At 38.8% G+C, this 14,635-nt stretch overlaps 1 protein-coding gene across 1 annotated transcript in view; it reads right to left on the bottom strand.

The window, feature by feature from the left end:
- Positions 1-316: 316 nt before the first annotated feature.
- The window catches only part of RAB32 (RAB32, member RAS oncogene family), a 31,656-nt gene continuing 17,337 nt past the window's right edge, over positions 317-14,635 (bottom strand). Inside the window, exons 2-3 of the mRNA XM_019966944.2 lie at positions 7,299-7,576; positions 317-1,349 (exon numbers count right to left, since the gene is read on the bottom strand). Coding sequence (XP_019822503.2) covers positions 1,203-1,349; positions 7,299-7,576 — 425 coding nt within the window. The 3' untranslated portion in view covers positions 317-1,202. The remainder of the gene's footprint in view (positions 1,350-7,298; positions 7,577-14,635) is intronic.

The following is a 14,635-nucleotide window of genomic DNA, read 5'->3' as shown; positions in this document are numbered from 1 at the left end:
ACCAAATGACCTTTCTAGAACTACATGAATTTAAAACAAAAGTTTCATTTTAAATGACAATACAAATATTGTGACCCTGCTTTTAAGTTTCTCATGTACTATACTTTAAATGTTCAAAACTTTGTGTAAAACCACGTGACCCAATTTCTTTCACAATATCTGCTGTAGAAATCTTAATTGTATACACTTACTTAGAAATAAATTCTCTCCTAAAGCATTATTACAGATTTGAAAGGACTACTTAGAACTGCAACAATAATATCAATCGAGTTCTTAGTTATCAACAAACACACAGAAAGAAGAGAGGAGAGAACTGATGAAGGAGAGATGTTCATTTATGTTGTTTCCAACTGGTAGCAACCATACCAGAAAGCCAGGGTGGTGGGAGTGTTTCTTGAATCCTTAGGAGGGGATTTTAAGGTATTTAAGAGGAATAACCACATGCTTACACTAGCCAGGGCTACTTAAATTATATATTTTAAGGATAACAATTTTACATGAAGTACCAAAGTTCTGGCTAGAAAAATAGATTGCTAAACAGAAACTTCCAGCTTTCCATGGCTGAATCTAAAGTGATAGTGAAAGTGATAGTCATTCAGTCGTGTCTGACTCTTTGCGACCCCATGGACTGTAGCTCACCAGGCTCCTTTGTCCATGGGATTCTCCGGGCAAGAATATTGGAGCGGGTAACCATTCCTTTCTCCAAGGGATCTTCCTGACCCAGGGGTTAAACCCGGGTCTCCTGCATTACAGGCAGATTCTTTACCATCTGAGCCATGAGGGGAAGCCCTAAGAGTCCAAAAGCCTCTCTCAAATATGAGGATGCGACAAAAATATAGACTCATGAAACTACAGCGAGGCTGCAGGGAAAGTTTATTACCACCCAGTTTTCACACTGAAAGTCACAACTTGTAAGTCTTAACAAATACTGAGCAACTGTTATTTTAAAAGTTGTTGAAAAGGACGTCAACATTATCCTGAATATGATGGCAACAACAGCAGAAGCCTAAGTGCTCAGGGTGAAGGGGTGGAGCCATTGGCAGGACTCCTCCGCCAGGGTCCTTTTCAAAAAGTCTCAGGCTCCCGGGGTGGCATCATTCATTTTCAGGCGCAGCCCTGGGCATCCACCATCTGCAATCCAGTTTCAGGACCTTGCTTCCAGTCAGTCAGACTGCACCCGCAGGAGAGAAGCAGATGCCAAGTCAGCAACACTGGGTCTTGCTCTCTTTTTTCACAGTCTCCTCTTCCAGTTTAATCCTGCCATCGTTTTCTTCATTAGGGAAGCTTTGGTGGTTGGCAAGAATGTTCTCCACCAGGAACCGGGCTGCTTCATCGATGTTGACATTATCCTACAGGGCAGAATCAAGGATTAATTCTTAGAGGAAAACACTAAGAGTATTATTACTAGGAACTAGGAAAGTGTGTTAGAGAGGGCACGATAAGGACAGCTCCATCTCCTGCTCCAATATTAAAACTGTTTGCTGAGAGTCAATACTATTGTCTAACAGGTCTAGAGAACCCTCTTCTTCCTACAAAGGATCCCTCTTTCTGATGTTCTTGTTTTTCAATGTTTTAAACTTTGGTGCTGAGGTTCAATGAACTGTCTCCATGGCTGAAGATGAATCTTCATCCTGCTCTAGGTTGCCAGCCACATAAGTGAAAGCACAGATATAAAAGGGCTTCCCTGGTGGCTCAGAGGGTAAAGCATCTGCCTGCAATGCAGGAGACCCAGGTTCAATCCCTGGGTCAGGAAGATCCCCTGGAGAAGGAAATGGCAACCCACTCTGGTGCTCTTGCCTGGAAAATCACATGGACTGAGCAGCCTGGTAGGCTACAGTCCATGGGGTTGCAAAGAGTCGGACACGACTGAACCATTTCACTTTCACTTTTCATTTTACAGATATCAAAACAAAACTCAATAATCTGTTCTTGAACATCTACTTCCAGTATTCAAGATACCCTGTGGAAAAAAATGTTAAAGGGTTCAAACCACATTAAAATATGATAAATGCAGCATATCACTTCCCCATCCCTGACTGCAAATTGTGACTTTTAGTTGATGTGTATAAACTGAGCTGAAACAATGTTGTGGGTGAGATGTTAAGGAGGCTCTAAGGAATCACTAGCTATCATATTTGTGTGACTGATTCATATGCTGTCATTGCATATATACTAAGTAACACATAGCAAAAACTGTGCTTATTTATAAAGTAGAGGTAGTAGGAACTGATAGACATTTCTAAAGCTATTGTGGAAAATACGTAAATATATACTTATGAACTTCCCACGTGGCTCCATGGTAAAGAAACTCCCTGGCAATACAAGACACAGGTTCCATCCCTGGGCCAGGAAGATTCCCTGGAGGAGGAAATGGCAACCCACTCCATTATTCTTGTCTGGAAAACCCCATGCACAAAGGAGCCAGGGATCGCAAAGAGTCAGACACGACTGAGCGACTAAGCACGATGTGCTCTTTTCAGCATCTGAGGAGGTACACTTGCTTCAGTTCATGTCTGCCAGGCTTCTCCACTGAAAAGGGACTATTTTTCACTTTGCACTTAGTAAGTACAAGTGTGTAAATACCCTGTTTTTCACCATACCTTTCCCTACTCATTTTGACATCAATTAATTTTCTCCCTGGAACAAGTATTACTGTTATATTTAATGGTGACTTTCTATCTCCATCATTTCTTCTTCATTTATGATTTGGAATTCTACAGTTAGGAAGAGTTTTTTCTCTTCTCTCCCTCTTAGTCACTTGTTTGTTCATGTCACAGGTTATTACTTTATTCTATGGATTAGATCCATAACAATAAATATTTACTTTGTTGTTCAATCTATTGTCTTAAATTTTGGAGCTCTTACAAGCAGGCGCCTGTGTCTTTTTGACATGTTTCCATCGTTGTGTTGTTTCCTTAGCTTCTGGCATCACAGAATACCTCAGGCACATCTTTACTTTCCTTGTTCCACTAGTTACTAGATAACTGTATTTAAAAACCAGATTCTGAGGACTTGTAAACTCATGAGTTCTGTGTCGTTATGGCTTCTTCAGCAGACACACCCAGGAAATATGTGATGTTTTTGAACTGTGGTGCTGGAGAAGACTCTTAAGAGTCCCTTGGACTGCAAGGAGATCCAACCAGTCCATCCTAAAGGAAATCAACCCTGAATATTCATTGGAAGGACTGATGCTGAAGCTGAGGCTCCAATACTTTGGATACCTGATGAGAAGAGCCACTCACTGAAAAAGACCCTGATGCTGGGAAAGACTGAGGCTAAGAAGAGAAGGGGACGACAGAGGATGAGATGGTTGGATGGCATCATCGACTCAATGGACATGAGTTTGAGCAAACTCCAGGAGATAGTGAAGGACAGGGAAGCCTGGCGTGCTGCATCCATATGGTCTCAAAGAATCAGACATGAACTAAGTGATCGAACAACAATACATACATTAGTATCTGCCTCTATGTTTATCTGTTTATACATATATGTGTGTATGTGTGCATGTGTGTATATGCACACACACAAATATACACATAAACACAGGATTTATACATATATGTATGTGTATATATGTTAAACGTTAAGTTCATATGGACCTTTCCAATTCCAAGCTAATACCGCAAGGTTCATTCTAGGCTTCTCCCTTATTTGTTGGAACTTTCTCAGACAGTGAGAACTCTGTCCGAGGAGTAAAGACCTCTGCTATTTATTCAGGTATCTTTTCTAGCACCAACACAAGCTTTATTTTTTTTAACCTCTACTCCTAAGGTAAGCATAAACTTTAATTAAAGTATTGATCTTTAAATGCCCTAATGTCCCTCAGTCTCCACCATCCCCGTTATACCAAATAATTAAAACATTCTCTAACTGCATCTAATTGTAACTCATTAAGAACAGAAAGTCCCATGCTATAGTGTAATTAGTCACACATTTTCATATTGGAAATCCATTATTTGCCATAAAGGTGAAGAGATGAAGCTCATGAATTTAAACTTGCCTTTTGGCTGTGTTCCCAAAGGAACAGGCTGTGATCCCTGCAAGTCTAGCAGAAATCAGTTTGAAGCTAACTGCTGGCCAGCTCAGAATCAGAGGTGTTAATGGCATGTAGGCAGTATTTTAAACCTTGACTAAAAATTTTAACCAAAATTTTATATTATATTTCTCTTGAAATACTCATCACTAAGGAAATCTGTAGGAAATATATTTGTAGGAAGGCACAGAACATATGAATATTTTCCTTTTTACCTCTACAAGCTACCCTGTCTATACATATAATGAAGCTGATGACTTACACAGTCTCAGGCTACATGCCACATGATACTATTGTTTATGAATCTTCCATCTAGATTCTGGGGAGAAATTTGGATTTATTACCTGAATGATTAATTTAAAAAAAAAACAGAAGAGGAATTTTTATCTGTAATACATTCATCTTCTCTGTCAAATCTCTTGCTCTAGTAAACATTTACACACACCACTAATTTTTTTCCAACAAAGCTGGGAAGTAAAACAAATCCCTTGACAGATGCAGAGAGAAGACAAGAGGGCATGGCTCCCAGAACAAGTACCTCTATGAAAAGCCGTCCCTTCTGCAATCTCTTCCTTCCTGTTTGGCTGAGTGCTCATGCAGTACACCTCTGGGCTTCATCTCTGTTCCACCACTACTTTTTAAATATGAAACTAAATTTTAATTTATAATAGAGTAGATTTATTATATAATAAATAGCCTTTAGCCTAGAAGTAAACACTTCTGCCCCTAGCAGACACTGTTCTTCCCAATGACCCCTCCATCACAATATTTTCAGAGCACATTTTGTGTAGTCTCCCATAGGTTTGCTTTCATTATTCTCATCTTCAGTGGCAGCAAATAATCTTCCACTTTTAGGGTGGGTTTCTAGTAAAGCTAAAGTAACCTGTTAAGTAGGTGATTTGGAGGAAAAAAAAATATGTATGTGTGTGTATGTATATGTATACACACATAAAAATATGTATGTGTGTGTATGTATATGTATACATATATACATACATATATATACATACACACACATACATATTTTTTATTTAGTTTTTTTTTTCTAATTTTATTTTATTTTTAAACTTTACATAATTGTATTAGTTTTGCCAAATATCAAAATGAATCTGCCACAGGTATACATGTGTTCCCCATCCCGAACCCTCCTCCCTCCTCCCTCCCCATACCATCCCTCTGGGCCGTCCCAGTGCACCAGCCCCAAGCATCCAGCATCGTGCATCGAACCTGGACTGGCAACTCGTTTCCTACATGATATTTTACATGTTTCATTGCCATTCTCCCAAATCTTCCCACCCTCTCCCTCTCCCACAGAGTCCATAAGACTGTTCTATACATCAGTGTCTCTTTTGCTGTCTCGTACACTGGGTTATTGTTACCATCTTTCTAAATTCCATATATATGCGTTAGTATACTGTATTTATGTTTTTCCTTCTGGCTTACTTCACTCTGTATAATAGGCACCAGTTTCATCCACCTCATTAGAACTGATTCAAATGTATTCTTTTTAATGGCTGAGTAATACTCCATTGTGTATATGTACCAAAGCTTTCTTATCCATTCATCTGCTGATGGGCATCTAGGTTGCTTCCATGTCTTGGCTATTATAAACAGTGCTGCGATGAACATTGGGGTACACGTGTCTCTTTCCCTTCTGGTTTCCTCAGTGTGTATGCCCAGCAGTGGGGTTGCTGGATCATAAGGCAGTTCTATTTCCAGTTTTTTAAAGAATCTCCACACTGTTCTCCATAGTGGCTGTACTAGTTTGCATTCCCACCAACAGTGTAAGAGGGTTCCCTTTTCTCCACACCCTCTCCAGCATTTATTGCTTGTAGACTTTTGGATCGCAGCCATTCTGACTGGTGTGAAATGGTACCTCATAGTGGTTTTGATTTGCATTTCTCTGATAATGAGTGATGTTGAGCATCTTTTCATGTGTTTGTTAGCCATCTGTATGTCTTCTTTGGAGAAATGTCTATTTGGTTCTTTGGCCCATTTTTTGATTGGGTCATTTATTTTTCTGGAGTTGAGCTGTAGGAGTTGCTTGTATATTTTTGAGATTAGTTGTTTGTCGCTTGCTTCATTTGCTATTATTTTCTCCCATTCTGAAGGCTGTCTTTTCACCTTGCTAATAGTTTCCTTTGTTGTGCAGAAGCTTTTAAGGTTAATTAGGTCCCATTTGTTTATTTTTGCTTTTATTTCCAATATTCTGGGAGGTGGGTCATAGAGGATCCTGCTGTGATGTATGTCGGAGAGTGTTTTGCCTATGTTCTCCTCTAGGAGTTTTATAGTTTCTGGTCTTACGTTTAGATCTTTAATCCATATTCTTCACACATACATATTTTTTATGTGTTTATATATATATATATATAAACCACTCTGGTAAATCCATCTAAATCCTCTCTATACATAAGAAATTCACTGAAGTGTACTAAAAGCTGAAACTGTGTTAAAATTATATCAGTTTGGTTTCGAGTTTGTCACCATCACATAATTTCACCAACATTTCATCATTCTTCCATGTCTGATTGTTACTGGACCTCTAAAGTGAAACTTGCAATGCATATAAATACACTCCAACACAAAATTTTATGCTTGGGATTTTCACCTTTGGTTTCCAGTATATGTAGACTATTAAGATTTTCATCAGCCAATCTGTATTTTTCTTCAAAAAATATTTTATCCAGTTTTCCATCATGGTTGAAAGAACAACATCTTACTCTACTGTTCATGACAAAATATGTCACAATTGTTGATGCTTTCCTTTTGCTCAAATTTTTCATACACAATTGATCTACAATTCCTCCAACATCATCTAAATACATCTTCCCTTTGACCTTTTCAATGTCTTTGTTAGTCCTGCCCACGACTTACATCTTCACTAAGGATGTCTATGTCCCTATGTTTTGTTAAATCTTCTGTAAAAATCAAAATTAGTTGTGCTTGACAATATACTTCATACCCCATAAACTCCAGGGTGCATGAAAAATACCTTAAGGACTCAAACTCACAGAAAATGTCATTTGTTCTTTGCTCTAATAATATTTTTTATTTTAATGTAAAATCTGCCCTTCTATTCACCTCCCTACTAGCCAATTCTGAAAACCTTCCTGTAGCTGACTGAAATAAGCTGTAACATATCTATGTTTCACCTTTCACTAGGCTGCTGAAAAACACTCGGGTAAATCTGTCTAAATCCTTTACAGTTACAGGTAAGATGTATGAGTTAACTGCAGAGCAGATACAAACACGCAGCAGAGCTCACCTTCGCAGAGGTTTCAAACCATCCTGTGAAGCCATGTTCTTTGCAGAACTGGTCCATCTGGGAAGGAGTCTGGCCACTGTCCTTTTTCTGGTCACATTTGTTAGCTAAAAGGACAGCAGGAATAGGGCTGCCGTTTGGAAGATGTACTTTACTATCCAGATCACTTTTCCATTTTAAAACAGCATCAAACGTGGAACCTCTCGAAATATCAAAGACAATGAAGGCACCAACAGCTTCTTTGTAATATACTCGGGTCATGTTGCCAAAACGCTCCTGTCCTAGAAATAAATATAGTGAGACATCAAAAACTTAAAATTCAGTCAGAGGCTGTATTTAGATATAACCCTTTTTAACCCTAAGAATAATGTTGTAAACACATCTGTCATTCCAGAGCAACAGAGATGGGTGGGATTAAGGACACACACAGAACCACAACCCACAGGGCAGAAGTGGTTGCTCACCTGCTCTCAGGACAGTTACTTGTTTTATGTCCTCTGTGCATGTACACTACATTCTCCACAAATATCAAGATGCCACTCCTATAGCTACAGAATCCATCATGGGCCCTCTCACTCGCCCTGGTCTAAGAGAGGTACCAAAGCAAAAAAAAGAAAGTTGGGTGTGGAGGGAAGAGACAAGAATAGAAGAAAACAGACTTGCAGGAAGAAGATAAGTGTGGTGGGTAAAACGCTAGTCAAAAAGATTAGGCCTGGACCTGAGATAAAGGAGCTCATGTTCTTAACTCCTCTTTTTTCACATCTCCAGCAAAACCCACTTTCCTTTTCCTTTTTAAATTTTTTTAAAGGAGGATAATTACTTCACAACTCTGTGCTGGTATCTGCAGTACAACAATGTGAATACATATACTCCTTCCCTCTTGAGCCTCCCTCCCTTCTCCCATCCCACTTCTCTAGGAAGTCAGAGTGCCAGGCTGGGCTCCCTATGTTAGACAGCAAGTTCCCACAAGCAATCTTTTTAACACCTGATAGTGTATATGTATGTATGTGTGTGTATATGTGTGTATGTGTGTGTGTATATATATATAAATGCTACTTTCTCACTTTTGACTCGAAATGCAAGACTGCTCTCCTCTAAGAAGGTAAATGTGCAAAACCACTACTTTAGTAAAACATGGTACAACTGTGCTATTAAAAGAAGGATCAACTATAGAGCTCTTAGGATATCATTGTACTTTTAAAATAGCTTAATATGTTAAACACTTTTTTTTTTTTGGAAAAAAAATCTACCATTAAACATACCATATAGGTCTTAGCAAAGCATTCACTTACTATCTGGTATTGACTTAGGAAGAATTTTTTCTTCATCTGACAGACAGAAAAACGTGCAAAAGCTGCCTGGCCAGGACTCCAACAGCTCCAACTAAAGAAGATGGGACTAAGGCTGGATCTCCTGACTCCCAAGTGTGTGGAAACATGCCCGTCATTCTGACCTATCCTGCAGCTGCCCTGACTTCTAAAGCTCTTACCTTTAGTGGGGCAAAGTACTGACTATAGTGCTAAGGGAAAATGACTGCGATCACTACAAATCTAAGATTTATAACTCTTTGTCTAATGATAAAAACATGTGCTACGATGGAACATTTTCCTATTAAAACATACAATGAAAAACAAGCTTTTATCTAATTTTACTGGTAGTAAAGAAAGCAAGACTGTCCCCTAAATTAATCATTTTTCTCCTCCAAATTCTATGCCATCACACATTTTTAGATATTATTAATGGAATAATTGAAGAAGAACACAACAGTCAAACTTAAATGGATAAACAGAGTTCATCTAGTTTATGACTGCTCCCCAGAGGGGCTTATCTGAGGTGTACTGTGACAGTTCAGAGTTCCAAATTTTGTTATAATGAACAGTCACATGAGAAATGTCATTATCATGTTCATATATTATTAGTGATGTAAATCTGACCAGCCAACTATTTAGTTTATTTGCTCACAATGCTGACATTTATAAAAAGCTCATGTTGTATCCTTTTCTATTAATGTGCATTTAATTATCACACAAGGCATGCTGGCAGAGAACAGACCAACCATTCAAGGTCAGTATCACCATTTTGTAAACACTGCACAGATGCATTAAGGTGCACCTAATTCCAAACAGAGAGCACACAATACCAATGATTTTTATTTTTCTCAATTTTAATTATATGAAACAACTACAGCAATAAGAGAAATGAGTACTGCTAACTTAGTCCAGATAACATAATTACATAATTATAAAAACATTCCTTTGGGCTACGCTTTAATTTAGAAGAGGGTAAGGTGCCAAACTAACAAACGTATATAGAAATCCAGAAATTATGAAGAACTATTGCACTCTAGTGACTTTTGTTTCTAGAATCATCTGTAAATTCTCTCCCCAAATATTTCTTTTTGCCAGCTGTGTTAGTGAACATACAAGTTTGTATTCATATAAAATTTCTGGTTAAACCATAAGAAAAAAAGAAATGTATGAGACAAGGCATTTTTGAGGAGGATCTTGTGACTTAAAATACCCAAGCCTTTGACAAAATTCAACATCCATTTATGATAAGAACTCTCCAGAAAGCAGGAATAGAAGGAACATACCTCAACATAATAAAAGCTATATATGACAAACCCATAGCAAACATTATCCTCAATGGTGAAAAATTGAAAGCATTTCCTCTAAAGTCAGGAACAAGACAAGGGTGCCCACTTTCACCATTACTATTCAACATAGTTTTGGAAGTTCTGGCCACAGCAATCAGAGCAGAAAAACAAATAAAAGGAATCCAAATTGGAAAAGAAGAAGTAAAACTCTCACTATTTGCAGATCACATGATCCTCTACATAGAAAACCCTAAAGACTCCACCAGAAAATTACTAGAACTAATCAATGGTTATAGTAAAGTTGCAGGATATAAAATCAACACACAGAAATCCCTTGCATTCCTATACACTAATAATGAGAAAACTGAAAGAGAAATTAAGGAAACAATTCCATTCACCATTGCAACGGAAAGAATAAAATACTTAGGAATATATCTACCTAAAGAAACTAAAGACCTATATATAGAAAACAATAAAACACTGGTGAAAGAAATCAAAGAGGACACTAATAGATGGAGAAATATACCATGTTCATGGATTGGAAGAAATCAATATAGTGAAAATGAGTATACTACCCAAAGCAATGTATAGATTCAATGCAATCCCTATCAAGCTACTGACAGTATTCTTCACAGAGCTAGAACAAATAATTTCACAATTTGTATGGAAATACAAAAAACCTCGAATAGCCAAAGCGATCTTGAGAAAGAAGAATGGAACTGGAGGAATCAACCTACCTGACTTCAGGCTCTATTACAAAGCCACAGTTATCAAGACAGTATGGTACTGGCACAAAGACAGAAATATTGATCAATGGAACAAAATAGAAAGCCCGGAGATAAATCCACGCACCTATGGACACCTTATCTTTGACAAAGGAGGCAAGAATATACAATGGATTAAAGACAATCTCTTTAACAAGTGGTGCTGGGAAAACTGGTCAACCACTTGTAAAAGAATGAAACTAGAACACTTTCTAACACCATACACAAAAATAAACTCTAAATGGATTAAAGATCTCAACGTAAGACCAGAAACTATAAAACTCCTAGAGGAGAACATAGGCAAAACACTCTCTGACATACATCACAGCAGGATCCTCTGTGACCCACCTCCCAGAATATTGGAAATAAAAGCAAAAATAAACAAATGGGAACTAATTAAACTTAAAAGCTTCTGCACAACAAAGGAAACTATTAGCAAGGTGAAAAGGCAGCCTTCAGAATGGGAGAAAATAATAGCAAATGAAGCAACTGACAAACAACTAATCTCAAAAATATACAAGCAACTCCTACAGCTCAACTCCAGAAAAATAAATGACTCAATCAAAAAATGGGCCAAAGAACTAAATAGACATTTCTCCAAAGAAGACATACAGATGGCTAACAAACACATGAAAAGATGCTCAACATCACTCATTATCAGAGAAATGCAAATCAAAACCACTATGAGGTACCATTTCACACCAGTCAGAATGGCTGCGATCCAAAAGTCTACAAGCAATAAATGCTGGAGAGGGTATGGAGAAAAGGGAACTCTCTTACACTGTTGGTGGGAATGCAAACTAGTACAGCCACTATGGAGAACAGTGTGGAGATTCCTTAAAAAAACTGGAAATAGAACTGCCTTATGATCCAGCAATCCCACTGCTGGGCATACACACTGAGGAAACCAGAAGGGAAAGAGACACGTGTACCCCAATGTTCATTGCAGCACTGTTTATAATAGCCAAGACATGGAAGCAACCTAGATGCCCATCAGCAGATGAATGGATAAGAAAGCTGTGGTACATATATACAATGGAGTATTACTCAGCCATTAAAAAGAATACATTTGAATCAGTTCTAATGAGATGGATGAAACTGGAACCTATTATACAGAGTGAAGTAAGCCAGAAAGAAAAACACCAATACAGTATACTAACGCATATATATGGAATTTAGAAAGATGGTAACAATAACCCTGTGTACGAGACAGCAAAAGAGACACCGATGTATAGATCAGTCTTATGGACTCTGTGGGAGAGGGAGAGGGTGGGGAGATTTGGGAGAATGGCATTGAAACATGTATAATATCATGTACGAAACGAGTTGCCAGTCCAGGTTCGATGCCGATACTGGATGCTTGGGGCTGGTGCACTGGGACAACTCAGAGGGAGGGTATGGAGGGAGGAGAGAGGAGGGTTCAGGATGGGGAACACAGGTATACCTGTGGTGGATTCATTTCGATATTTGGCAAAACTAATATTGTAAAGTTTAAAAATAAAATAAAATTAAAAAAAAATACCCATTCCAGTTCCAGGGCCAGGATTCAATCCTCCTTGACATTCTCACAGCAGACAGTGTGCTTTCTAACACCACCATATATGACAAGTCTAAACGGTGCCAATTACACTGTTAAGCATTTCATGCAAAGATAAGATGGGCAACGTAAAGGACAGAAACAGCAACGACCTAACAGAATAATGTTCGTCACTCAGTTGTGTCCGACTGTTTGCGATCCCATGACTGTAGCCTGCCAGGCTCCTCTGTCCATGGAACTCTCCAGGCAAGAATACTGGAGTGGGTGGCCATTCCCTTCTCCCAGGGATCTTCCAGACCCAGAGATCAAATCTGGGTCTCCTTCATTGCAGGCAGATTCCTTACCAACTGAGACACCAGGGAAGCCCAGATACAAGGAAAGCTGGTGGACAGGATGGAACTCCAGCTGAGCTATTCCAAATCCTAAAAGATGATGCTATCAAAGTGCTGCAGTCAATATGTCAGCAAATTTGGAAAACTCAGCAGTGGCCACAGGACTGGAAAAGGTCAGTTTTCATTCCAATTCCAAAGAAAAGCCATGCCAATGAATGTTTCAATTATCGTACAAATGGGCACATTTCACATGCTAGCAAGGTAATGCTAAAAATCCTTCAAGTTGGGCTTCAGCAGTATGTGAACCAAGAAATTCTAAGTGTACAAGTTGGATTTAGAAAAAGCAGAGGAACCAGAGATCAAATTGCCAACATCCGTTGTATCACAGAAAAAGCAAGCAGAAAAACATCTGCTTCATTGACTACGCTAAAGCCTTTAACTGTGTGGATCACACAAATTGTGGAAAAGTCTTAAAGCAATGGGAATACCAGACTACCTTATCTGCCTCTTGAGAAACCTGTATGCCGGACAAGAAGCAATAGTTAGAATTGGACATGGAACAATGGAGAGGTTCCACATTGGGAAAGGAGTATGTCAAGGCTGTATACTGTTACACTGCTTTTTTAACTTATATGCAGAGTGCATCATGTGAAACGCTAGGCTGGATGAATCACAAGCTAGAATCAAGATTGCTGGGAGAAATATCAATAACCTCAGATTCGCAGATGATACCACTCTAATGGCAGAAAGAGAAGAGGGCTAAAGAGCCTCTTGATGAAAGTGAAAGAGGAAAGTGAAAAAGCTGGCTTAAAATTCAATATTAAAAAATTAAGATCATAGGATCCAGTCCCATCACTTCATGGCAAATAGATGGGGGAAAAAGTGGAAATAGTGACAGACTTTATATTCCTGGGCTCCAAAATCACTGAAGACAGTGACTGCAGCCATGAAATTAAAAGGCACTTCCTCCTTGGAAGAAATCTATGAAAAACCTAGACAGTGTATTAATTTTGCCAACAATGGTCCATATAGTCAAAGTTATGGTTTTACCAGTTCAGTTCAGTTGCTCAGTCATGTCTGACTCTTTGCGACCCCATGGACCTCAGCACACCAGGCTTTCCTGTTCATCACCAACTCCCAGAGCTAACTAAAACTCATGTCCATCAAGTTGATGATGCCATCCAACCATCTCATCCTCTGGTGTCCCCTTCTCCTCCTGCCTTCAACCTTTCCCAGAATCAGGGTCTTGTCCAATGAGTCAGTTCCTCACGTCAGGTGGCCAAAGTATTGGAGTTTCAGCTTCAGCATCAGTCCTTCCAATGAATATTCAGGACTGATTTCCTTTATGACGGACGGACTTGTTGGATCTCCTTGCAATCCAAGAAGACTCATGAGTCTTCTCCAACACCACAGTTCAAAAGCATCAATTCTTTGGTGCTCAGCTTTCTTTGTAGTCCAATTCTCACATCCATACATGACTACTGGAAAAACCATAGCTTTGACTAGACAGACCTTTGTTTGTCTTACCAGTAGTCATGTACAGATGTGAGATTTGGACCATAAAGAAAGCTGAGTGTCGAAGAATTGATGCTTTCGAACTGTGGTACTAGAGAAGACACTTGAGACTTCCTTGAACTGCAAGGAGATCAAACCTGTCAATCCTAAAGGAAATCAACTCTGAATATTCACTGGAAGGACTGATGCTGAAGCTGAAACTCTAGTACTTTGCCACCTGATCCGAAGAGCCCATTCATTGGAAAAGACCCTGATGCTGGGAAAAATTGAGGACAGTAGGAGAAGAGGGCAACAGAGGATGAGATGGTTGGACAGCAACACCAACTCAATGGACATGAGTTTGAGCAAAGTCTGGGAGATAGTGAAGGACAGGGAAGCCTGATGTACTGCAGTCCATGGGGTTGCAAAGAGTCAGTCAGGACTCAGAAGGCCAAACAACAACATTGTTAAGCAAATGAAAAGTAAAGGCACAAACTGGGAGAAAAAAGTACATATATATTATATCTGATTTAAAAAACATACTTAGAATATACAGAATTCTCAGAACTCCAAAATAAGAGAACAAAAAACAATTTGATAGAATAAGCAAAATATTA

Source organism: Bos indicus, chromosome 9 (genome assembly GCF_029378745.1).
Source record: "Bos indicus isolate NIAB-ARS_2022 breed Sahiwal x Tharparkar chromosome 9, NIAB-ARS_B.indTharparkar_mat_pri_1.0, whole genome shotgun sequence".
Taxonomy (NCBI): Eukaryota; Metazoa; Chordata; class Mammalia; order Artiodactyla; family Bovidae; genus Bos; species Bos indicus.
This window is presented reverse-complemented; position numbering and strand designations above follow the sequence as displayed.